This window comes from Triturus cristatus, chromosome 5_1 (genome assembly GCF_964204655.1).
Source record: "Triturus cristatus chromosome 5_1, aTriCri1.1, whole genome shotgun sequence".
NCBI lineage: Eukaryota > Metazoa > Chordata > Amphibia > Caudata > Salamandridae > Triturus > Triturus cristatus.
This window is the reverse complement of record NC_140587.1, coordinates 992,951,341-992,978,494: the sequence shown is the minus strand read 5'-3', so window position 1 is coordinate 992,978,494 and position 27,154 is coordinate 992,951,341. Positions and strand designations below refer to the sequence as shown.

The 27,154-nt window shown below is 47.8% G+C and overlaps 1 protein-coding gene across 2 annotated transcripts in view; it reads right to left on the bottom strand.

The window, feature by feature from the left end:
• Positions 1 to 27,154, bottom strand: part of CFAP90 (cilia and flagella associated protein 90) — a 250,592-nt gene that overhangs the window by 52,934 nt on the left and 170,504 nt on the right. For both annotated transcript variants that reach the window (XM_085604178.1, XM_085604179.1), the window contains one exon: positions 17,377 to 17,493. In XM_085604178.1, coding sequence (XP_085460304.1) covers positions 17,377 to 17,493 — 117 coding nt within the window. The remainder of the gene's footprint in view (positions 1 to 17,376; positions 17,494 to 27,154) is intronic.

Below are 27,154 nucleotides of genomic sequence, written 5' to 3'. Positions count from 1 at the left end.
CACCTATAGGAGGGTCAGGACAGAGGGGTGGCTACACCCATGTCCTTTGTCCAGTTTCACACCAGAGCAGGGGCTGGTAGCCCCTGCAACCGGTTTGAGCTGGACTATGCACAGGGACACCAAATGTGCCCCCAGTGCAGACATCAAAGCACTCTCAGAGTGCACCCACCCAGCCCCAATACACTAAAAGCCTGTCTGGGAGGACCTCCCTGTGACAGGAAACCTATTGTCCAGCCGTTCCCTGCCGGAGTTTCATACAGCAGCAGGAGGGCAGACTCGTGTCTGTGGCTGGCAGCATCCATTTTGTGATGCCAGGGTTTGCAAAGCTGGTACTGGGTGTACTGGTGCTGTCATATTTCTCCCTCTAGTAGGGTGGAATCATACCTCCCACTTGCAAGGCTAAAAAGTAATATAAGTGTCTTGGGGTGAACAAGATCTTCACAATAGCCACTCGTCTCATTGGCAACAAGAGGAGACCCCTCGAAAATTGAGAGGAGGACCTGATGCTGCTCACCACTTTGCGTAGAATGTCCAGTATACAATGGTCATCAGTATGATATATCCACACTTCCAAGTGTTTAAAAGAATCAGATGCCCACACCAGTGGAGTGATAAACCCCACTGGGTGGGGGAGATGCATGTGCCAGATGCACCAGAGAAAAGCAGGACTTGCTCCAGTTCTACCACAAACCCACATATCCCTGAATTTTAACAATGGTGTTTTACCTCCTCTAAACTAGTTTTCTGGTTTTGCCACATAAAGTAAAGCATTATCCATATGTAGTGAAGTAATGTGTGAAGTATGTAGCAGCGAAATGGCCCATTTGTGCACCCTGTTGCAGAACAAACAAGCCAGAGGCTCAATGGCCAAGACTAACAGTAATGAGGAGAGAGGGCAGCCCTGCCTCATGCATCTACATATGGACCAGGGGCTGAAAAAATAGTCCCTGTTGAACCTGGCACCCTTAGGTGGTAGTCCCCCAAAACATTTGCCTTCACACCTCCTGCTTTGCTGACTTCGTTTTTGTTGGGTTTAGGACTCTGTGCACCCTACCATTGTTAACCAGTGCTAAAGTGTTTGTGCTCTCTCCCTAAAACATGGTACAATTGGCATGCACCTATTTGACTCAATTAATGTATTTGTACCCCCGTACATGCTACTAGTGGACCTGCAGCATTCATTGTGCTACCCATTAAAGTAGCCCTTTCAAACATGTCTCAGACCTGCCACTGCAGCCTGTAGGAAAGTTTTAAACTGCCATTTCGACCTGGCCAAACACACCTTTTGAAAGGCCTAGACCTTCTTTTTTAATACTTATAAGTCACCCCTAAGGTAGGCCCTAAATGCAACTAGGGAAGGATGCATGGTATTTAAAAAAACACATTTGGGCTTAAGTTTTACATGCCCTGGTAGTAAAAAATTCATAAAGTCGTTTTTCTCTATTGTAAGGTTTATCTCTCCATTAGGATAACATTGGGTTACCTTTATTTCACTTAATAAGTAATGACTTACGTTTGAGAGCAAATAGGAAAATTATGTTTACACTCAAATGGTTGTAATTTAAAATCCTATTTAATTGTAAAGTCAGATTTTAGTCAGTTCGAAAATGCCACTTTTAGAAAGTAAACACAAGGAGATAATGGACAGAGTGCTGAAACTTTTCAGACACTCACCCCCAGTCAGATCTGGGTTGAATCCATAATAGTTCTTTAGTTCACTTTGCCACCCCAGTTCAGACTGAGCCTTATGCAAATCAGTCTTGACCCTGTTCCTCATGGGAACAGTTTAGCCCAAACTGCCAAGCAAGGTCTTCCCTGGACGGGAAACAGGCATCCCGGGACGGGTTTAGGGGTGACACCTCTCATCAGCCAGGCTAGCTCAAATCCAGTGGCTAAGTGAGCAAGGGACCCACCCCTGGGCATACCCTGCCACCTGAGGGTGAACAAAGCAAACACAAGGAGATGATGGGCGGAGTGCTGAAACTTCAGAAACTCTCCCCAGTCACAGATCTGGGTTGAATCCATCATTGTTCTTAAGCTCACTACCTGTTTAACTAAATTTGGGGCCCTGGTGGGTCGAGAGTGTAGAGAGGTCCTCACTGAGAAGGTGGGGAGGGATATATCCTCCCTATGAATACTTTCAATTAACGAATAGATATCCTTCCTGGAACCAGGATGGTCCCTTGTGACAAGAATGAGGGAAGGGGGAACAAAACATAAAGGAGGGGTTGTTTTCAGTGGAGAAGAACACCTAGAAAGTCTGTACTTCCCTAGTTCAATGACTCCCCCTTGACTAACGGGTGGGATTGGAGGAAGACCCTTTTCTTATTATAGCCCTCACTCACTCTAATAGTAACATGCTTCATCATCAGGCTCACCCCGACTCCTAAAGGTCAAGGCGGGCTCAACAGTATTCCAGGGAGCAATTATGAAGATATTGTGTATGGGGGTGTAACGTTAAGATAAAATGCCTCCCCCACTCCTAAAGTATCCTTTATTGGTGGAGAAGGAGGGAAAGTCAAAAACGGACTACAGTAGGGTGGGAGGATATGATGGTCTTATGACCCTAAATTAAAGACCAACATGTTACAGGCCTTGTATTGACCTATTTAGTGGTCCTGGGCTTTAGTCAGGGTGGGATGCGAAGAGGTCACTTCCCCCAAAGACGTGAGTTCGGAGTGGTCATGCAATTACCATGTATCGTACTAGAAAGTTTCTTATGGGACAAGTCTAATACTTGCCACTGTTTTCTAAGAGGAATTACCCCGGATCAAACAGGGCGTCAGCTCCCAACGGGGGGCTTAGAGGGGGAGGCCTTGTAGTCACACGTTCGTCAAAGGTCAATCCCCGTAAGAGACCTACTGTGCTCCGCTCCCCTGCTTGCTAGCTACACCACCAGATTCAAGCTATCCGAGCAGATGAAGGGAGAAACCCCGAAACCGGTCCTAGGATGCTTGTTTCTGGTACAGGGAGGACCTGGTCAGGCAGTTCGGGCTGGAGTGTTTCCATGAAGAACAGGGTCAAGACTGATTTGCATACGGCTGAGCCTAAACTGGAATGGTGTGGCATGCAAAAAAATAATGGATTTAACCCAGATCAGTGACTGGGGGTGAATATTCGATTGATTCAGTATTCCGTCCATCATCTGTTCTTTTGTATTTGTTGTCCTAAGTGGTAAGGGTATGCCCAGACCCAGATTTAAAATTCAATATCTTCAGTTCTACTGATCGGATTTTTGTTGTTCAACCATCATTTTATTTATTAAAACGTAGTCTAATTTTCTAGATTGGTATGGAGTTTTCCTGGTGTTGTGTTTTCACTTTATAACATTTTGTATGCTGCATAAATACTTCATTCAATGCCTCTAAGTTAAGCCTGACTGCTTTTGTGCCAAAGTACCAGAGGGGTAACCACAACTTAATTTAAAGACTTTTTGTGGTTCACCATGTCAAGGATTGTTCATTATTTTGAATGGGGCTTCCACCTCTCACCTAATAACCCAATTTTTCACAGTCCCCATTCAGACTCTCGCCAGAGGGTCAGCTTACAGAATCCATATCCATTTCATAAAGGTTTCCTCCAATCCCATTTTACACCTTCAACAAAAAGGGCCAAATCAAGGAATTGAAAGCCTTTTCGATCTTGAGAAATGCCACAATGGGAGTTTGTGTACCTTCAGCAAACCAATCTAGAATGTGAAAAAGCCATCTAAGGTTGGTATGTGTGTGTCTTCCCAGGATAAACCTGTTTTAGTTGGGGTGGGCGAAGACATGAGTCAGAGGCGATAGTGGAGCAGCCAAAACAATGCCCAGTATCTTGTACTCAAAGTTGAGGAGGGACAGGAGTCTATGAGAACCTGTGTACAAAGGGTCATGTCCCTGGTTAAGCAGAACAACTATGGTCACCGTCCTCATGGACTCAAGAAGGATATAGAAGGATCCGACTTGTTGTGTAATGTTAGCAACTTTGGTACCAACATTTGTCTATAAGTGGAGTAAAATTCTATTGGTAAACCGTCAGTCCCCAGGGATTCACCTTCAGTGAGAAGATCGATGGCCACATTAATCTCCTCATCAAATCACTCTGCTGTATTACAGTCAGTGCAGGCAAGGGGATGGGTTGTATAAATGTAACCAGAGCAGGGATGCAGAACCCCTGGTTTACGGAGCAGAGAGAGGCATAGTATGTGGGGAACTCCGTGTTAAACTCTTGTGGACTTTCTGTTTATGTTCTCATATAGTAACCAGGACAACTTCTGTCTCACCCAATCTCCATTGGCATGTTGTTGGGTCAAAAAATCTTTATATTGGGCATGACTGTGCCTCTCTACCAGCGCAATGTGTTCCTTAGAGACCTCCAGTTTGCACTATCCTGTTTCTGCATCAAATACATTTCCAGACTCCATTTCCCTCAACTTTCTTTCTTTATCTAAAATCTTTTGTGTTAGCAACTTTTTGATCTCATGCGCAGTTTTGAGACAGAGACTGAAAATCTCCACTTTAAAAGCATCCCGGTAACTTAGGGATCCATCTTATGCCCCTAATTTTCTCCAAATTATAGATCTATGTTCACTACTACTTTGGTGCGAAGCACAGGATCCAGTAAAGTGTCTACATTTAATCTCCACATGGGGACAATTGGTCAAGCTCCTGTCATGTTCAAATTTAAAAGCAAGAGACTATGATCCAAGAGTGTGTGGCCCAGGTATTCTGAATGTGATGTCTCCCAGAATCCCCCTAACCTACTTAACAAGATGTTCAGACCAGTGTACACCCTATGCCTAAGAGAGTAATAGGAAAGGTCTAGAGCGTCTGGATATATCTCTTATCAGGACTCTACCAAGCCCCACTGTCTAGTCCACTCCATCAAGGGATGAGGATGTGTTCTGCATGTAGCCCCTAAGTGGTGGGATGGATCTATTTTTGGTTACATACATTACAACGTTTTAGTCCCCACCCATTATGCAATATGTATCCAACACAAGGAACTGGAATGGGTTCAATTCATCTAGGTACTGTATCTGGTTCACATCCGGAGAGTATTAGCACATCAAAGTTAATCGCTCACTTTCCAGTGTCCTCAGCAATGGTACATATCAACCTCCCGGGACTATATGAGTGTTCGCTACAGTGTACAGGACACTAGAAGAAATCCAGTGCACCCCTGGAAAATGCGGAACAATTGTTGCATACATTTATCCCCTCCACTTCCTGCTCAATTTCTCTGTTTCTGGTTGCAGTAAGTGCATCTCCTGTGGGAAGGTAATTTGCACTTTCCTGTGCTCCAAATATGTACGAACCCAATGACACTCCCATGGCGTGCCCAATCCCCTTATGTTCCACTTAAAACACTGGATTTTCATACTCGGAGTGTGTATTCTTACCTCTGTTGCCTTTATATGTCAACTATTGGGAGTTCCTGCATCTCGTACAGTTGCGCCACCAATGTTGTGGAGGGCTCTTATGTAGTACAAAATCTTGTGTGGGCTTTGCGGCCCGGCCTCCTGCCTGAGGAATAGTGCTCTGTGCTGCTGTGTCCATTGGTTAGGTTTCCTAGCGGGCGGGTTCAATGTATTGGGCTTAATTACCGTAACTCCGTCATGGCCCAACGGTGCATCACCAGCTCAAGTTACTGCTCTGCCATCTTAAGGGGTGGCGATCCCCCACCCAAGTCTCTATGGTCTACGAAGCCACACACAAGAGAGACCATGGAGCCTTCCACTCGCCCTAGCCCATTTGTTCAAATGGGTCATTGCTGTAATACTCCCAGGGTGCGCGTCTCCCTATTTGGTAGATGTAGGCAGGGACATATGGGATCTGTAAGCTTCTATTGGGCAATATCATGAAGACAAACCCCCCTAGTGTCTTAAAAGAGCTGGGAGCTCCGCCCTCTACTCTATCTCTTACATCTGTGGTGTGTGTACGGCTCACTGCTACTGGCTTGGGGCTGGGCCTCCACACTCCGTCTACCAACTCCATGCTCGGGGTGAGTCAGCCACTATTTCTGGGGTCCTGGTATTCTACTGTGGCTGCATGCCCCAAGGGGCTAAGGTGCCAGCCAACTAAGGAAGGGCTTAGGCCAGTGAGGGCACCTGCCTGACCAATACGTTTGTCGTGGCCGCCATACTGCCCAAACCCCGCTCCCTGGAGCTGCAGCTCAGAGGCTAACCCCAGGGCTTTAAGTGGACCAGGCCGGGCCGGTGCTGAGCACCAGTAGTTCTAAAAAGCAGGTGCTGACACGGTCCCTGTCAAAGTCTCCATTTTTGACATCACCCTCCAGGTGAAAAAGAAATCTTAACTTTGCAGCAGTACCACCCTTCACTGTTTTCAAAGAGATTCGTGAAAGTTCTTTCACAGTCTCATCACTTCATAACTGAAGGATTGTCATATTATATTTAACGAAGTCATAGTTGTTGCTTATGCAACTAACAACCATTGACACAGCCAATAGTTTTGGCTTGCTGTAGGTGTGATTTAGTTGTTGTATTATATATCTAGATACAATGACAGAACCAGCAAAATACCAGTCCGGCGGCACACTATGCTAAGCACAGATCTTTCTGTTAGGTGTTTTAAGCCAGGGCCTTAATTACAATGGCCACGCCCCTTTGAGAGACCGCCCAGTTTTTTCATGCCACTTAACACCCTGGGTAACCCCACCTTAGCAGGGGCATCACAGGCCCGCCATCCCCGTCTGCACTTACCACGGCACTTCAGGTCTTGCGATAGATCATCGTGGGGGCCCCCAACTCGGCGGAAGGGGGATTTTAGATCCCTTAATGAACAGTGCTGGGCCGGAGCTCAATCCTGGGACGTCTGTTATAACAGCATTGCTGTGCAGGCTACACTCTGATATGAATATACTTTACAGACCATTTGGCTGAATTGAAACATTTAAAACAGAACATAGAAATGTCACACCCATATTTACTGAAAACGTGGGTGCTGTTTTTTTATACTTCCTGCACTCACCACAGATGTCATGAAGACTTGAACCAGGGTTATTGAGTCACTGGCCTATCCAGGAACAAGCGTAGGGCTAGAACTATTCGGGAGCTCGCCCCCATCCACTCTGATCTCCAGTGTTTACATTTTGAATATATACAGAGAAATGTTCTGGAGAGGGATGACATTTGGAAATCTTACGTAGGTGGCAATACTATTTTCATAACTGCTCAGAACATTAGGCATCTATCTATAGCGTTTTCAATGCTTAATTTGTAAAAATAAATAAATAACTACAGGGACCCACGATTTTGTAAAGAAGCCTGCAGGCGACGCTAGTCAAGGCCGGGGTACCCATAGGAAGGATGCATAGACTTAATTCCATCTATTGTCTCTTTAGTCCACCACCAGAGACTCCTTGCTCCTTTATCCCAAATCTTGCAGGATCGTGTTCATCCCTGCCTTCAGCCTTTGTCACTGTTTTTCGGTCTTTCTGTTGGAAATGGCCCTTTTTGCAGGGTCATCCCTAAACTTTTTGCCTTCCTCCTGTATTTTTTCTGACCTGTTTGTGTTGATTTTATGACTCTGGGCACTTTACCACTGCTGATCAGTGTTAAAGTGCATATGCTCTCCCTTTGTAAATATGACATGTGAATTGGTATATCCATGATTGGCTTATTTGTTTTACCTGTTAGTCCCTAGTAATGTGGCCTGTGTGTGCCCAGGGCTGGTAAACCAAATGCTGCTGGTGGGCCTGCAGCGCTGGTTTGCGCCACCCACAGAAGCAGCTTGTAAAGTGTCTCTCAGACCTGCCACTGCAGTGTCTGTGTGCAGTCTAGAACTGCCATCTTGGCTGTGAAGTGCACCCACTTCCCAGCCCATGAACCTTCCCTTGGCATCATGTAAGCCACCCCTATGGTAGGGTGCATTGTATGTGTAAGGTAGGACATGCTCTGAAGTGTGTAGCATGTCCTGGTAGTGAATTACACCCAATTTCGTTTTCACTACGGTAAGGCTACCTGTTCTCCATAGGCCAGAATGGGCAGTTTGACTATTACACTCTATAGTCCTAACTGACCCCAGGAACATGGTAGAAAAACAAATTTAGTATGCCTGAGCTCAGAATATTAAAATACATCTTTTAGTGAAGGGTATTTTTATATTCTGTGTTTGATAATACCACTTTTAGAAAGTAGGTATTTTCTTGCCTAAGCCTTCCAGTGTGCTCTGCTGTTATGTGTATTGGCTGTCTGGGTTTGGAGTGACAGGGCTGGGGAATTCCAGGAGACAGGGTGAGGTGTCTCAGTGGTGAATGGAGAGATCTGCATCTAGATGGGTGGGAGGAGTTGCACCTGGGACCTGAATAGGGCTGTGTCTTCCCTCCACAATGCTGGCTCCACCTCCTGTGGTGCGTCTGATGTCTCTGACCTGCACCCTGAAAGGAAAGAAGCAGCCATGTAAACAAAGTGCTCCAGGACTGAGCAGAACTGGTTCTGGCTGGGTTCAGTGACTTGTGACTCTTTAGAACAAAGACTTTTGGGGTATAAATATCTGTGCTGGAACCGCTACAATTTGTATTGCCCCTGGATTTCAAGACCAACCTATGTCCGTGGAACTGAAGAAAGCTGCAGGAGAGGACTGTCCTGGTGTTGTGTGCTGTTCCCTGGATTGGCCTGCAGTAGTTTTCATTGTACTGGAAAAAGGAGGGAAAAGGAGCTGTAAGAGAACTTTTTAATCTTCACCCTGCAATCACCCAAGGGCTAGAGAGAGAACTAGCCTCCTGACTGAAGTCTCAGGACCAGTAGACTTCATTTTCGTCGCTAAGGCCTGTTAGCTAGCCGCCGCAGCCGAGGAGCGTGAAGAAAATCATCGCTACACCTACAGAGCGTAAAGAAAATCATTGCATCGCTGCCGCTGAAGGCTCGCTGGCCTGATCATCGCCACTGCACATTTGCGGCCCGAAAATCATTGCTCCAACTACAGAGCGTAAAGAAAATCATCGCATCACTGCCGCTGAAGGCTCGCTGGCCTGATCATCGCCCGCACGTTTGCGGCAAGAAAATCATCGCTACAGCTGCTGAGCGTCCGGAAAATCGTCGCTAACCCCCGTTAGCGAGCAGCCGTGACCAGAGCGTGAGGAAAAACATCGCTAACCCGCCGGAGCGACATTTCTTGTGGATTATTTGCCAACATCTCAGAACTGTGAGTAGAGGGGTCGCAGAGACCACTGTACTGAACTGAACGTTACCTTACCCATTGGAACTATTTTTGCAGCATCCAGAGAGAACTATTTTTGTACAGTATTGTGATTTCCTCGTTATTTGGTCTTGTGATAAGTCTCTATAAATATAACTATTTTCTTTGATAACTACCTGTGTTGTGTCCCTTTGTAGTGTTCCTCACTGTACTTACTGTGTATGACCATCAATGCTTTACACACTGCCTCTGAGATTAGCCTAACTGCTTGTGCTGCGTTACCACAGGGTGGAGCAGGGGTTGTCAAGGGGGTGCAGCCCTTCACTCTGACTTAGAAAGAAGGGTCCCTGCTTGGACAGTGGCCATCCACTGCCAATCAGAGACCCCCATTTCTAACATTGGTGGTCAGCGGTGGGGATCTGGACTTGCGTTGGTGACCGCATACTGTGATTAAAGTGTACACTACTAGTGAGTGCAGACCATAACGTGACACATACGTATTTGAGTTGTTGACCCAGAAGAGTTCTCCTGGGAAGAGGAGAAGATAGATACCTATACGTCCAAGGAGCTAAAACATGTTTGTGAGAAATTTACAGTCCCTACCACAGGTTTCACCAGGAAAGAAGAATTCTGCAAGGCACCGAAGGCCTGGCTAGCAGCCAGGGATGCCCCTAGAAATATGGGAGAGCCTGTGGTGGAGGGAGAGAATGTGGAGGAAGTGATTGAGGTAGTAGGTAGTGAAGCGCTTTCCAGCCCGGGCACAAGTGTGTCGGCATGGGGTCTGTCCCCAGAGGAGATGGAGGACAGGGAAAGAGAGAGACGCCATAATAGGGAGATGGCTAAGATGCAAATAGAAGGTCAGAAGGAGAGAGACCGTGAGAGCAGGAAGATAGAGCTTGAAATGATGAAAATGAAGCTTGAGCATGAGAGAGCATTGAGGGAGCTGGAGATTAAGGCAAAGAATGGAGAGACCTCCAGTCCCTCTGGTGACAGCATACCAGTAGTACAGACAGAGAGCAGACTATACATTACTAAAGAGGTTGTTAGGGATTTCTACAAGAGAGCGCAGATAGTAGTAGAGGAGAAGTTAGCTTGGGAGGGTAGATTGTTCCCCGAGCGCAGTTTTAATTGTCTGGACTCACCAGTGAGGGTGAGGTCCAGTGGTGGCAGCAAAATTGAGTTATGTAATGATGACAGTGTAGTACGCCCACCCAGAGATGTGGCATCTGACTCGAAGAAGGGGGTTGATCTACACCAGTGGATTCAAGGATATGAGGTAGGTCCATTAGTGTGCAGTGTCCCTGAGGTGGATTGGGGAACTAGCACAGGAGCCCATAGTCCTAGTGAGGGGAAGGACACCCTACCGACTCTAGATGTGAGGTGCAGGGAGAGGGGTCCCCCCATGGTTGAAGTCCTGGTGTATGAGTGTGAGAATCGGCCAGAAGAGTGTGGGTAGAGTGATAGAGACAGTCATGTAATGTCTCGCCCATTTCAGGAGAATGGTGTGGGGTACGTATGTGAGACATTGGATTGTGAGGTGAAGGTTAGCATCTGCGTGGAACTGTGTAATCCAATTGTGGGAGAGCCTTTTGTGAGTTCCTGTTTTCCAGAACTAAACCAACACCTGTTAGAGGGTGAGTTCCCTGATCCTAGGGAGATGGCACAGGAGGCAGACCTCTGGGTGAGTACCAGAGGCTCTGTAGAGGCATTAGGGAATGACCCTAATAGGAGTGGTTCATAGGTCTTCCCACCCAGAGGGGTGGGAGAGGTCCGGAGTGATGCAGCTAGGTCCCCTTGTTGTGAGGAGGTTGTAGGGCCTCACATCCTGTCTTGAGGGAGCAGGAGTGAGACTGGGATAGGTCCTGAAGTGCCCCCACCTCAGTCTTCAGTACTGGATGGTTCCATGAGGGAACACCAGGTAGAGAATATAGTCTGTCCGGATGGACTGTCAGTTGTGGGGAGTCTCCCCGTGTTAGGTGAGCTGGGAGTGCCCGTAGTCAGGCCTCCATCAGTTCTTGTGTCTGGCCGTGCCACTCCTAGGGGGAGGGTGCAGAAGTCCAGCTTGAGGGGTGAGAGGGGGAAGGAGCCCCCAGTGGGTCAGGATCCAGTCAGGAGGGCGGAGCTCCAGAGGAATGACCATGGTGACACCACTTCTGTCCTGGGAGATCTTCGCGCCCGGTCAGGTGGACAGGGACCGGGAGATCTGCGCCAGGCAGACTGTCACGCAACACAGGAGTTCTGTGTTACCCCCGGGGAGGGTGTTTGTACTCCCCAGGAAGTCCTGGTTCACCAGGCAGTTGTTCAACCCTGGGGATTGGTCCCTGAGTTGGGAAGTAAGGTCCAGGTGTTGTCTGACCTGGAGGGAGGGACAACTGTAAGCAGTGTCACAACCATTTTTTTTTCTAAGAGCACCACTCCAGGTGGGAGGGTGCAGTATGCTAGAAGGGGGTGCAGAGGGAGGGAGCCCTCGCTTCTGACCCCGGTGCCACCTGAGGGGTTTTCCAGGTTGGTAGATCGGTTGCAGGGTCAAGGCCCTGAACTGGTGGACGGGTATGTTTCCCTCGGGGGGGCCTGTGTGCTCCCCAGGAAGTCCTGGGGTGCCAGGCAGACTGTTGCACGACTCTAGAGGGGTGTGTTTTCCTTGGGGGGAACTGGTGTAATCCCCCAGAAGTCCTGGGTTGCCAGGCACAGGTCCAGCCTAAGGGTACAGACCCTGGGTTGGAGGGCCAGGTTCAGGGTGTCCCCTTTGACTTGGAGGAAGGGGCCACTGCTAACAGTGCCCCTACCGGTTTGTGTTATGGGGGCACCTCTCTAGGTGGGAGGGTGCAGGACCCCAGTAAAGGGGGCGGGGAGGGGCAGCCTCCGCCCAGTCTAAGGGTACAGACCCTATGCTGGGATGCCAGTTGCAGGATAGAATCCCTGAACTGGTGGGCGAATTGTGCCGGACACCTGCCACAGGTGCCCTGACAATTCTGGAAGGGGGTACCGCTCCAGGTGGGAGGGTACCGAGCCCCAAAGAGGAGGACCGGGTGTGGGAAAGCCCACCCCAGTCTCCGGCCCCGCCGCTGAGTACAGGCCCAAGGCTAGTGGGTCGGTGTCAGGGTGTATTGCCTGTCCTGATGAGAGGGAGAGTGGAAAAAAGGTGCCAGGAACCTGGGGCTATTGCCCCCCGCTCTCTGATGCCACCGAGATGTGAGAGCCCTGAGAGGTATAGGGCCTGGGTCTCATCGCTGACTACTGTCCGTGGCAACTGTTGCTTACTGTCTCTCTGTTGGGACACACCTGTGAGCAAGCTTGGGTTAGGTGCTGCCCAGTTGGTGTCCACAGGTGAGGGGAAGAGTTCCCCATTGGTTGTTGTAGTGGGCCCTGAGAGTGTGGACCAGGGGATCCCACAGGGTTCTGAGTGGCGTAGAACTGGAGTATGCCCCTGCAGTCGCGGGCCAGATCCATGTTCTATCGCCCAAAGCCGGGAAGCCCATCAAGGTAGTGATTGGTCTCCCCTGCGTTTTGGCTGGAAGGGGGTTGTGTTGGAAATGGCCCTTTTTGCAGGGTCATCCCTAAACCTTTTGCCTTTCTCCTGTATTTTTTCTGACCTGTTTGTGTTGATTTTATGACTCTGGGCACTTTACCACTGCTGATCAGTGCTAAAGTGCAAATGCTCTCCCTTTGTAAATATGACATGTGAATTGGTATATCCATGATGGGCTTATTTGGTTTACCTGTTAGTCCCTAGTAATGTGGCCTGTGTGTGCCCAGGGCTGGTAAACCAAATGCTGCTGGTGGGCCTGCAGCGCTAGTTTGCGCCACCCACAGAAGCAGCTTGTAAAGTGTCTCTCAGACCTGCCACTGCAGTGTCTGTGTGCAGTCTAGAACTGCCATCTTGGCTGTGAAGTGCACCCACTTCCCAGCCCCTGAACCTTCCCTTGGCATCATGTAAGCCACCCCTATGGTAGGGTGCATTGTATGTGTAAGGTAGGACATGCTCTGATGTGTGTAGCATGTCCTGGTAGTGAATTACACCCAATTTCGTTTTCACTACGGTAAGGCTACCTGTTCTCCATAGGCCAGAATGGGCAGTTTGACTATTACACTCTATAGTCCTAACTGACCCCAGGAACATAGTAGAAAATCTAATTTAGTATGCCTGAGCTCAGAATATTAAAATGCATCTTTTAGTGGAGGTTATTTTTATATTCTGTGTTTGAAAATACCACTTTTAGAAAGTAGGTATTTTCTTGCCTAAGCCTTCCAGTGTGCTCTGCTGTTATGTGTATTGGCTGTCTGGGTTTGGAGTGACAGGGCTGGGGAATTCCAGGAGACAGGGTGAGGTGTCCCAGTGGTGAATGGAGAGATCTGCATCTAGATGGGTGGGAGGAATTGCAACTGGGACTTGAATAGGGCTGTGTCTTCCCTCCACAATGCTGTCTCCACCTCCTGTGGTGCGTCTGATGTCTCTGCCCTGCACCCTGAAAGGAAAGAAGCAGCCTGGTAAACAAAGTGCTCCAGGACTGAGCAGAACTGGTTCTGGCTGGGTTCAGTGACTTGTGACTCTTCAGAACAAAGACTTTTGGGGTATAAATATCTTTGCTGAAACCCCTACAATTTGTATTGCCCCTGGATCTCAAGACCAACCTCTGTCCGTGGAACTGAAGAAAGCTGCAGGAGAGGACTGTCCTGGTGTTGTGTGCTGTTCCCTGGATTGGCCTGCAGTAGTTTTCATTGGACTGGAAAAAGGAGGGAAAAGGAGCTGTAAGAGAACTTTTTAATCTTGAACTTGCAATCACCCAAGGGCTAGAGAGAGAACTAGCCTCCTGACTGAAGTCTCAGGACCAGTAGACTTCATTTTCATCGCTAAGGCCTGTTAGCGAGCCGCCGCAGCCGAGGAGCGTGAAGAAAATCATCGCTACACCTACAGAGCGTAAAGAAAATCATCGCATCTCTGCCGCTGAAGGCTCGCTGGCCTGATCATCGCCACCGCACATTTGCGGCCCGAAAATCATTGCTACAACTACAGAGCGTAAAGAAAATCATCGCATCACTGCCGCTGAAGGCTCGCTCGCCTGATCATTGCCCCGCACGTTTGCGACCAGAAAATTATGCTACAGCTGCTGAGTGTAAAGAAAATCGTTGCATCACTGCCGCTGAAGGCTCGCTGGCCTGATCATCGCCCCACACGTTTGCGGCCAGAAAATCATCGCTACAGCTGCTGAGCGTAAAGAAAATCGTCGCATCGCTGCCGCTGAAGGCCCGCTGGCCTGATCATCGCCCCGCATGTTTGCAGCCAGAAAATCATCGCTACAGCTGCTGAGCGTCCAGAAAATCGTCGCTAACCCCCGTTAGCGAGCGGCTGTGACCAGAGCGTGAGGAAAAACATCGCTAACCCGCCGGAGCGACATTTCTTGTGAATTATTTGCCAACATCTCAGAACTGTGAGAAGAGGGGTCACAGAGATCACTGTCCTGAAATAAACTTTACCTTACCCATTGGAACTATTTTTGCAGCATCCAGAGAGAACTATTTTTGTACAGTATTGTGATTTCCTCGTTATTTGGTCTTGTGATAAGTCTCTATAAATATAACTATTTTCTTTGATAACTCCCTGTGTTGTGTCCCTTTGTAGTGTTCCTCACTGTACTTACTGTGTATGACCATCAACGCTTTACACACTGCCTCTGAGATTAGCCTAACTGCTCGTGCTACGTTACCACAGGGTGGAGCAGGGGTTGTCAAGGGGGTGCAGCCCTTCACTCTGACTTAGAAAGAAGGGTCCCTGCTTGGACAGTGGCCATCCACTGCCAATCAGAGACCCCCATTTCTAACACTTTCTCTTCCCCATCTTGTGCTTTTCTCTCTGTTGCTCGGGGTGAAAGTCTGATGAGGAACAATTAGTTCGCTCTCCATAAATGAGTGCCGGTGGACCACACCTGCAACCACCGGCTCAAATCAAGAACTGCTTTACGTTCTGTTTTCAGTTCTTTCCCTTGTTAACACTTTTCCATCCCTTCTTTACACTGCCCTTCAGGTGCAAACTGAAAACGTATAGCTATGCAATCCATTTGGTTGGGTGTGCATAAACTTTATAATTCACTGAAATGAGGCTGTGTAGCCAGGCCACGCGTCTCTTCGGCAAATACCCGCATTGAAAGCAGCATTTTATCATCTATGTAGTGTGGCGACACTACAAGACGGCACGTGGCCTTTCGTAAACGCCACAGCACATGCATTGCCGCAGCTGCTGCAGTGCTCCTGGCCCAGAGCCCCACGGCCCTGACGTCGCAATCAATGACAGGTGGAAGTCTCTAGACAAAACAGCAAACCTAGAACATTCAAAAACTCAGCGCAAATGAAGCCTGAAAAAATAAGTTTCAAAGACTTTCCAAATGTCATCTGCAACATATTCCAAATCTGATTACCAGGGGCAATGAAGGATATTAAAATACACGTGGAATTATTTCGGGTGGGCTTCTCAGGTTTGTTTGCACAGCGCCTTCATTACCACTCCGCTTGCACCTCTGGGAAATGAGAAGTTAGAAGGAGGAGACAAAAAAGGTGAGAAAAGAGTCTGGGAGCGGTAATAAGAGGCAAGGAGGAGATGAAAGAAGAGTGAGAGAAGGAAAGTTCGAGAAGAATAGGGATGGTGGAGAAGGGAAAGACAGGAGATGGAGAAGTTGACAGAAAAGATAGGTAAGAGGAGGAGAACAAGAGCCTGGAAAAGAGAAAGTGCCGGGAGAGGGTGGAAAGATAAAGTTGAGAATGGTCCATATCTGCAAGTGAGGGTGGCGAATGCAGGCAGCCACTGACTGCTGCTCCGTGTGTTCACTTTGCACAGGTGAGTGCATTCAATGTTTTTGTTTGAGCACAGGGTCCAGGGGTACAGAGGGGGGAAAAAGATGTAGCTAGGGAGAGTAGATTCCAGTTCTCCTGTCATATTAGATAGGTTGGAAATGTTGTATTTATTTATTTGAAGTACAGGTGTGTTGTGGCTGTTTTAGCCCCTTCGGTGCCCGCCCCTTTCCCCGCCCTGTGCCGGCCGTTACATTAGCGGGCGGGGTTTGTGACGAGCTGGACTCGTCATGGGCACAGCGCCACCGCGGCCCATGACGAGTCCAGCTCGTCACGGGCATCGAAGAGGTTAAGACAATTTCGAGCCATGCTGTTCAACCAAAGGAGCAACTACCAATTTCATTATATTAACATAATTTCTCTGTGGTACTAGTTATAAAGTAAAACACACAAGATGATGGACAGAATGTTGCACATTGGCAAAACATAATCCCCCAGTCACAGATCTGGGTTTAATCCATCGTTATTTTGCTCACCACGCCACCCCAGTTCAGAAATGGCCATATGCAAATCAGTCTTGACCCTGTGCCTCATGGGAACAGTCCAGCCCGAACTGCCAAGCCATGTCTTCCCTCGACCGGAATCAAGCATCCTATGACCGGTTTCGGGGTTTCACCCCTCTTCAGCCAGGATAGCTTGACTCCAGTGACGTAGTGAGCATGGGACCCACGTCTGGGCATACCCTTCCCACATAGGGCGAACAGCAAAACACACAAACACACTAGTTATAAAGTGTCATTCAAAATGTCACAGGTAAGGGACTGATGTATCACACATAAGAACACATAAAGCATGAAAATATTGGCAAACTCAAAAGATGGCAGCTATGCTTAAGACTGTAAGTAGGGTGCTATGGGAGTCTGAAAAAAAGCTAGAAAATAACATTGATCAAGAAACTAAAAATAAAGAAGAGTCAGAGACAAGAGGAAAAAACATATTTCAATATCAATGGAAGAGGATCTTAGGCAAGTAGATCCGCAAGCTGCTTATCGCGAAAATGCCGTGCTACATGCAGGTTATAACGCAGTAAGAGACAACCTTCATGTTTCAGCAGTATCGCCTCTTATTTCGTAAACCATTATTCAGTTTGATTGAAGACTATGGTGCACAGATGCATACAAAGTATGATTGACAGCCACTAAGACGGCAATACTTGCCATTCTGTAATTGATCTTCACCAAAGCCTGAATACAGATGTCCTGTGATGTTTTTTTCAAGTATGCATTAAAGAGCTTTTGCTAAATGTGCTAAATGTAGTCAGCTGTTACAATTTACCATTAACTGCTGGTGATATGCAGTTAAAGAGTAGGCTATTAATAATTTAAGGTCCTATGGAGCATAAGGAACAAAGCAACATTTTCCATGAAAGAAAATAGTGTTTGGATTATTTTACCTGTCCATGGATATCCAGGCCTTTATGTTTTGCATGTTCTCTGTCATCTCGATGTAGTTTGGCATCATAGGTGACGGGTCTTTTATAAACGGTGTCAAATGTGTAAATGTGGTCTGCCTTCAAAGAGAATTAAAATAAATGATTTTCTATAGAAGGCATAACTTTTCATTTCAACATACCATACAAATTTTGTCTTCCTTTCTTTATTAATTTGACTATGATTATTTATATATACATCCATTGGAGAAAAAAAACTAGTTAAAGATTTAAAAGTACTTTGTTAAATAAAAGTTATGGTTCATTCTTCAGAAAAAGAAATAATGTTAGCTTTAGGAAAATCATAGAAATTCACCTACAAATCTATATTCAGGTTATGGTTACAGTGCCAAAGATGTTGAGTAAAGCAACCATAACTTTATCCAGAGCACTTCTGATGGCCTTACATGACATCGGAGATGACACCTTTGAATAGTACCATAGATGACATCAATGAACCTGGTATTGTAGATGGTGTAGACAGTGCAGTGTCTAGCCAAAAGCGAGGTACTGTGGCCAGAATAAACTGGATGTAGTCATAGGACAAGTACAGTGAGCTGAAGTGGATGAAAATTAGGTTTCTATGTAATGGCAGCGTCCAGGCCTCACTGGCGTGGCCAAAGAACATAGTCATTGGACTTCTAGGGGAGGGAACTCACTTGCAAGACCTGCTGGAAGTCCAAATTCTGCACCAAGAGACCAGTGGACACAGTTGAAGGTATTGACCCGTGTGTTTTACGTGCCGAGTTATGCCTAGGGATTTTCTAGGGTAGGGGTGATGAGAGAAAGGCTTAGCTCAATGTTAGACCCTATGCCAAGAGTATATTGACTACCTCTGATGCAGCAGAAAGGGCATACATTTTATAATTCTTCACTTTATCCCTAATTTATTAAAATCAGGAACTTTTTCTAAACCAAGAGGTTTGGGCCCATAGAAATTCAATGAACACTTACATATATCAGGTCCTCTGATAGATCTTTGGTAGAGCTAATAAGGACTCAATAATAAGAGGCAGATGCTATTTCCCTCATGAGGACCTATAATGAAGGAAAAGCCTGTCCAGCAAAAGTAAATCACAATATGCACATGTCTAGATATTCATTAATAATGACAAACTCTGTTTACTTATCAAGTTACTTTTATCTAATATTTCAAATATGAATGGTGAATACACAAGTACATAGGAATTATAAATTCTTCATTATTCTGTTATTTCAGGTACATTCACAATAAGAAACACAGCTCATTTTAATACATTAAATTTCAATGACAAGTGTGAGAGGAGAGAGATGAGAGACAAAAGAATAAATCATTGCACTAATAATATGTAAATCAAAGTTTGCGATGAACCTAGATCAAAGAATACTAATGCACAGCGTGCAAAAGTCAGAAATAGCAATGCAACCACAACTTTCTCACATCAATGCTCATGATTTCACCCAAGAGTCATAGATGATATCACAAAGAACATCATCAAAGTCATTAGTAGTTATCATTACTCTATATGGATGCATCAGATGCCCTTGTAATAAAAATCTGTACGTTATTTTATAAACCAGATATTATGCTCCTTGATCAGTGGCTATACACATGACCAAAATGTGGCAGTTGCGTGAAAGCTCTTCAACATTGCTGAGATCCCAAGTAACATGTAGTGACCTGCATGGTGACAGGTACGAATGAACGTGGTTCATTATGGTGGCCCATCACATTGGATAAAATGAGCCTCCGCTTCTATTCCATTGTACCAAGGACAAATGTACAAACCGGAAGCCCATGGGTAATGATTCCCTTGGACACAATATACATTTTAAGCATGCAAAGACAGGTATGCTACTTTGCCTTCAGCAGATATTGCTGAATGATGATAATTACATTCATTGGTATAGCCATAGGAAATATCATCTAAAATTGCAGAAAACTAAGAAAATCTTTCATACATCTTTTAATAATTTTATATCATCCTCAGTATTCCATAATAGAGGGAGATTATCGAAACAACATCTAGAGCGAGATGCGGACGTATCTTAATTAGGAGTTACCTCAACTTTCCTTTACCGGTTTATTGCTAATGACAGGAATCTGCTGAAAAAAAACATTTCCAATTCCATGGCATCCCACCACGAATTGAGAGAACCAAATGGAGCCGAATACCCAGAATACTCTGGCTTTTCCTTTCTCTAACAGGGTTTGGGAAGGCACTGTGTTACTGATAATTTAGGACCCCTGTGGGAACATTTTGATGTTCCACGTCTGGGCTCAGGGTGACCTGGGGGGGGTGATGTGAGATCATTCTGTGACAGCCCACCAACCCTGTGCAGCAGTGAAAGCAGCTGCTGAGTTGGAACAGCTGAAGGGGTAGCTCAATGATTCATCCTTATAGATGCATAGGATCCCAGAGTAATCAGTGGACCATCATATTTCTGTGGCAGCTGGATATTATGCTTTTCAGTCCATGTGGAATCATGTGACCTGTAAATTCCTCCTTGCGGTTACACTGGTCCTATGTAATAGGCTACAACCTGCATTGGGGTGTAGCGTTAGGTTTTGATGCATGTGGGTAATAATGGGGGGGGGGCTACCTAATTGGGAGAATTGGGCCTCTCTTCTACTGAATGGCACTTTACACGCCTACATGCACACTAGGGCAGAATAGGTCTCATTCTAGTGTTTGCTGTGCAAGTGCAGTAGGTACGTTTAAGCTTTCAATGTTTGCACCTGGGACCTGAATAGGGCTGTGTCTTCCCTCCACAATGCTGGCTCCACCTCCTGTGGTGCGTCTGATGTCTCTGACCTGCACCCTGAAAGGAAAGAAGCAGCCATGTAAACAAAGTGCTCCAGGACTGAGCAGAACTGGTTCTGGCTGGGTTCAGTGACTTGTGACTCTTTAGAACAAAGACTTTTGGGGTATAAATATCTGTGCTGGAACCGCTACAATTTGTATTGCCCCTGGATTTCAAGACCAACCTATGTCCGTGGAACTGAAGAAAGCTGCAGGAGAGGACTGTCCTGGTGTTGTGTGCTGTTCCCTGGATTGGCCTGCAGTAGTTTTCATTGTACTGGAAAAAGGAGGGAAAAGGAGCTGTAAGAGAACTTTTTAATCTTCACCCTGCAATCACCCAAGGGCTAGAGAGAGAACTAGCCTCCTGACTGAAGTCTCAGGACCAGTAGACTTCATTTTCGTCGCTAAGGCCTGTTAGCTAGCCGCCGCAGCCGAGGAGCGTGAAGAAAATCATCGCTACACCTACAGAGCGTAAAGAAAATCATTGCATCGCTGCCGCTGAAGGCTCGCTGGCCTGATCATCGCCACTGCACATTTGCGGCCCGAAAATCATTGCTCCAACTACAGAGCGTAAAGAAAATCATCGCATCACTGCCGCTGAAGGCTCGCTGGCCTGATCATCGCCCGCACGTTTGCGGCAAGAAAATCATCGCTACAGCTGCTGAGCGTCCGGAAAATCGTCGCTAACCCCCGTTAGCGAGCAGCCGTGACCAGAGCGTGAGGAAAAACATCGCTAACCCGCCGGAGCGACATTTCTTGTGGATTATTTGCCAACATCTCAGAACTGTGAGTAGAGGGGTCGCAGAGACCACTGTACTGAACTGAACGTTACCTTACCCATTGGAACTATTTTTGCAGCATCCAGAGAGAACTATTTTTGTACAGTATTGTGATTTCCTCGTTATTTGGTCTTGTGATAAGTCTCTATAAATATAACTATTTTCTTTGATAACTACCTGTGTTGTGTCCCTTTGTAGTGTTCCTCACTGTACTTACTGTGTATGACCATCAATGCTTTACACACTGCCTCTGAGATTAGCCTAACTGCTTGTGCTGCGTTACCACAGGGTGGAGCAGGGGTTGTCAAGGGGGTGCAGCCCTTCACTCTGACTTAGAAAGAAGGGTCCCTGCTTGGACAGTGGCCATCCACTGCCAATCAGAGACCCCCATTTCTAACATTGGTGGTCAGCGGTGGGGATCTGGACTTGCGTTGGTGACCGCATACTGTGATTAAAGTGTACACTACTAGTGAGTGCAGACCATAACGTGACACATACGTATTTGAGTTGTTGACCCAGAAGAGTTCTCCTGGGAAGAGGAGAAGATAGATACCTATACGTCCAAGGAGCTAAAACATGTTTGTGAGAAATTTACAGTCCCTACCACAGGTTTCACCAGGAAAGAAGAATTCTGCAAGGCACCGAAGGCCTGGCTAGCAGCCAGGGATGCCCCTAGAAATATGGGAGAGCCTGTGGTGGAGGGAGAGAATGTGGAGGAAGTGATTGAGGTAGTAGGTAGTGAAGCGCTTTCCAGCCCGGGCACAAGTGTGTCGGCATGGGGTCTGTCCCCAGAGGAGATGGAGGACAGGGAAAGAGAGAGACGCCATAATAGGGAGATGGCTAAGATGCAAATAGAAGGTCAGAAGGAGAGAGACCGTGAGAGCAGGAAGATAGAGCTTGAAATGATGAAAATGAAGCTTGAGCATGAGAGAGCATTGAGGGAGCTGGAGATTAAGGCAAAGAATGGAGAGACCTCCAGTCCCTCTGGTGACAGCATACCAGTAGTACAGACAGAGAGCAGACTATACATTACTAAAGAGGTTGTTAGGGATTTCTACAAGAGAGCGCAGATAGTAGTAGAGGAGAAGTTAGCTTGGGAGGGTAGATTGTTCCCCGAGCGCAGTTTTAATTGTCTGGACTCACCAGTGAGGGTGAGGTCCAGTGGTGGCAGCAAAATTGAGTTATGTAATGATGACAGTGTAGTACGCCCACCCAGAGATGTGGCATCTGACTCGAAGAAGGGGGTTGATCTACACCAGTGGATTCAAGGATATGAGGTAGGTCCATTAGTGTGCAGTGTCCCTGAGGTGGATTGGGGAACTAGCACAGGAGCCCATAGTCCTAGTGAGGGGAAGGACACCCTACCGACTCTAGATGTGAGGTGCAGGGAGAGGGGTCCCCCCATGGTTGAAGTCCTGGTGTATGAGTGTGAGAATCGGCCAGAAGAGTGTGGGTAGAGTGATAGAGACAGTCATGTAATGTCTCGCCCATTTCAGGAGAATGGTGTGGGGTACGTATGTGAGACATTGGATTGTGAGGTGAAGGTTAGCATCTGCGTGGAACTGTGTAATCCAATTGTGGGAGAGCCTTTTGTGAGTTCCTGTTTTCCAGAACTAAACCAACACCTGTTAGAGGGTGAGTTCCCTGATCCTAGGGAGATGGCACAGGAGGCAGACCTCTGGGTGAGTACCAGAGGCTCTGTAGAGGCATTAGGGAATGACCCTAATAGGAGTGGTTCATAGGTCTTCCCACCCAGAGGGGTGGGAGAGGTCCGGAGTGATGCAGCTAGGTCCCCTTGTTGTGAGGAGGTTGTAGGGCCTCACATCCTGTCTTGAGGGAGCAGGAGTGAGACTGGGATAGGTCCTGAAGTGCCCCCACCTCAGTCTTCAGTACTGGATGGTTCCATGAGGGAACACCAGGTAGAGAATATAGTCTGTCCGGATGGACTGTCAGTTGTGGGGAGTCTCCCCGTGTTAGGTGAGCTGGGAGTGCCCGTAGTCAGGCCTCCATCAGTTCTTGTGTCTGGCCGTGCCACTCCTAGGGGGAGGGTGCAGAAGTCCAGCTTGAGGGGTGAGAGGGGGAAGGAGCCCCCAGTGGGTCAGGATCCAGTCAGGAGGGCGGAGCTCCAGAGGAATGACCATGGTGACACCACTTCTGTCCTGGGAGATCTTCGCGCCCGGTCAGGTGGACAGGGACCGGGAGATCTGCGCCAGGCAGACTGTCACGCAACACAGGAGTTCTGTGTTACCCCCGGGGAGGGTGTTTGTACTCCCCAGGAAGTCCTGGTTCACCAGGCAGTTGTTCAACCCTGGGGATTGGTCCCTGAGTTGGGAAGTAAGGTCCAGGTGTTGTCTGACCTGGAGGGAGGGACAACTGTAAGCAGTGTCACAACCATTTTTTTTTCTAAGAGCACCACTCCAGGTGGGAGGGTGCAGTATGCTAGAAGGGGGTGCAGAGGGAGGGAGCCCTCGCTTCTGACCCCGGTGCCACCTGAGGGGTTTTCCAGGTTGGTAGATCGGTTGCAGGGTCAAGGCCCTGAACTGGTGGACGGGTATGTTTCCCTCGGGGGGGCCTGTGTGCTCCCCAGGAAGTCCTGGGGTGCCAGGCAGACTGTTGCACGACTCTAGAGGGGTGTGTTTTCCTTGGGGGGAACTGGTGTAATCCCCCAGAAGTCCTGGGTTGCCAGGCACAGGTCCAGCCTAAGGGTACAGACCCTGGGTTGGAGGGCCAGGTTCAGGGTGTCCCCTTTGACTTGGAGGAAGGGGCCACTGCTAACAGTGCCCCTACCGGTTTGTGTTATGGGGGCACCTCTCTAGGTGGGAGGGTGCAGGACCCCAGTAAAGGGGGCGGGGAGGGGCAGCCTCCGCCCAGTCTAAGGGTACAGACCCTATGCTGGGATGCCAGTTGCAGGATAGAATCCCTGAACTGGTGGGCGAATTGTGCCGGACACCTGCCACAGGTGCCCTGACAATTCTGGAAGGGGGTACCGCTCCAGGTGGGAGGGTACCGAGCCCCAAAGAGGAGGACCGGGTGTGGGAAAGCCCACCCCAGTCTCCGGCCCCGCCGCTGAGTACAGGCCCAAGGCTAGTGGGTCGGTGTCAGGGTGTATTGCCTGTCCTGATGAGAGGGAGAGTGGAAAAAAGGTGCCAGGAACCTGGGGCTATTGCCCCCCGCTCTCTGATGCCACCGAGATGTGAGAGCCCTGAGAGGTATAGGGCCTGGGTCTCATCGCTGACTACTGTCCGTGGCAACTGTTGCTTACTGTCTCTCTGTTGGGACACACCTGTGAGCAAGCTTGGGTTAGGTGCTGCCCAGTTGGTGTCCACAGGTGAGGGGAAGAGTTCCCCATTGGTTGTTGTAGTGGGCCCTGAGAGTGTGGACCAGGGGATCCCACAGGGTTCTGAGTGGCGTAGAACTGGAGTATGCCCCTGCAGTCGCGGGCCAGATCCATGTTCTATCGCCCAAAGCCGGGAAGCCCATCAAGGTAGTGATTGGTCTCCCCTGCGTTTTGGCTGGAAGGGGGTTGTGTTGGAAATGGCCCTTTTTGCAGGGTCATCCCTAAACCTTTTGCCTTTCTCCTGTATTTTTTCTGACCTGTTTGTGTTGATTTTATGACTCTGGGCACTTTACCACTGCTGATCAGTGCTAAAGTGCAAATGCTCTCCCTTTGTAAATATGACATGTGAATTGGTATATCCATGATGGGCTTATTTGGTTTACCTGTTAGTCCCTAGTAATGTGGCCTGTGTGTGCCCAGGGCTGGTAAACCAAATGCTGCTGGTGGGCCTGCAGCGCTAGTTTGCGCCACCCACAGAAGCAGCTTGTAAAGTGTCTCTCAGACCTGCCACTGCAGTGTCTGTGTGCAGTCTAGAACTGCCATCTTGGCTGTGAAGTGCACCCACTTCCCAGCCCCTGAACCTTCCCTTGGCATCATGTAAGCCACCCCTATGGTAGGGTGCATTGTATGTGTAAGGTAGGACATGCTCTGATGTGTGTAGCATGTCCTGGTAGTGAATTACACCCAATTTCGTTTTCACTACGGTAAGGCTACCTGTTCTCCATAGGCCAGAATGGGCAGTTTGACTATTACACTCTATAGTCCTAACTGACCCCAGGAACATAGTAGAAAATCTAATTTAGTATGCCTGAGCTCAGAATATTAAAATGCATCTTTTAGTGGAGGTTATTTTTATATTCTGTGTTTGAAAATACCACTTTTAGAAAGTAGGTATTTTCTTGCCTAAGCCTTCCAGTGTGCTCTGCTGTTATGTGTATTGGCTGTCTGGGTTTGGAGTGACAGGGCTGGGGAATTCCAGGAGACAGGGTGAGGTGTCCCAGTGGTGAATGGAGAGATCTGCATCTAGATGGGTGGGAGGAATTGCAACTGGGACTTGAATAGGGCTGTGTCTTCCCTCCACAATGCTGTCTCCACCTCCTGTGGTGCGTCTGATGTCTCTGCCCTGCACCCTGAAAGGAAAGAAGCAGCCTGGTAAACAAAGTGCTCCAGGACTGAGCAGAACTGGTTCTGGCTGGGTTCAGTGACTTGTGACTCTTCAGAACAAAGACTTTTGGGGTATAAATATCTTTGCTGAAACCCCTACAATTTGTATTGCCCCTGGATCTCAAGACCAACCTCTGTCCGTGGAACTGAAGAAAGCTGCAGGAGAGGACTGTCCTGGTGTTGTGTGCTGTTCCCTGGATTGGCCTGCAGTAGTTTTCATTGGACTGGAAAAAGGAGGGAAAAGGAGCTGTAAGAGAACTTTTTAATCTTGAACTTGCAATCACCCAAGGGCTAGAGAGAGAACTAGCCTCCTGACTGAAGTCTCAGGACCAGTAGACTTCATTTTCATCGCTAAGGCCTGTTAGCGAGCCGCCGCAGCCGAGGAGCGTGAAGAAAATCATCGCTACACCTACAGAGCGTAAAGAAAATCATCGCATCTCTGCCGCTGAAGGCTCGCTGGCCTGATCATCGCCACCGCACATTTGCGGCCCGAAAATCATTGCTACAACTACAGAGCGTAAAGAAAATCATCGCATCACTGCCGCTGAAGGCTCGCTCGCCTGATCATTGCCCCGCACGTTTGCGACCAGAAAATTATGCTACAGCTGCTGAGTGTAAAGAAAATCGTTGCATCACTGCCGCTGAAGGCTCGCTGGCCTGATCATCGCCCCACACGTTTGCGGCCAGAAAATCATCGCTACAGCTGCTGAGCGTAAAGAAAATCGTCGCATCGCTGCCGCTGAAGGCCCGCTGGCCTGATCATCGCCCCGCATGTTTGCAGCCAGAAAATCATCGCTACAGCTGCTGAGCGTCCAGAAAATCGTCGCTAACCCCCGTTAGCGAGTGGCTGTGACCAGAGCGTGAGGAAAAACATCGCTAACCCGCCGGAGCGACATTTCTTGTGAATTATTTGCCAACATCTCAGAACTGTGAGAAGAGGGGTCACAGAGATCACTGTCCTGAAATAAACTTTACCTTACCCATTGGAACTATTTTTGCAGCATCCAGAGAGAACTATTTTTGTACAGTATTGTGATTTCCTCGTTATTTGGTCTTGTGATAAGTCTCTATAAATATAACTATTTTCTTTGATAACTCCCTGTGTTGTGTCCCTTTGTAGTGTTCCTCACTGTACTTACTGTGTATGACCATCAACGCTTTACACACTGCCTCTGAGATTAGCCTAACTGCTCGTGCTACGTTACCACAGGGTGGAGCAGGGGTTGTCAAGGGGGTGCAGCCCTTCACTCTGACTTAGAAAGAAGGGTCCCTGCTTGGACAGTGGCCATCCACTGCCAATCAGAGACCCCCATTTCTAACACTTTCTCTTCCCCATCTTGTGCTTTTCTCTCTGTTGCTCGGGGTGAAAGTCTGATGAGGAACAATTAGTTCGCTCTCCATAAATGAGTGCCGGTGGACCACACCTGCAACCACCGGCTCAAATCAAGAACTGCTTTACGTTCTGTTTTCAGTTCTTTCCCTTGTTAACACTTTTCCATCCCTTCTTTACACTGCCCTTCAGGTGCAAACTGAAAACGTATAGCTATGCAATCCATTTGGTTGGGTGTGCATAAACTTTATAATTCACTGAAATGAGGCTGTGTAGCCAGGCCACGCGTCTCTTCGGCAAATACCCGCATTGAAAGCAGCATTTTATCATCTATGTAGTGTGGCGACAC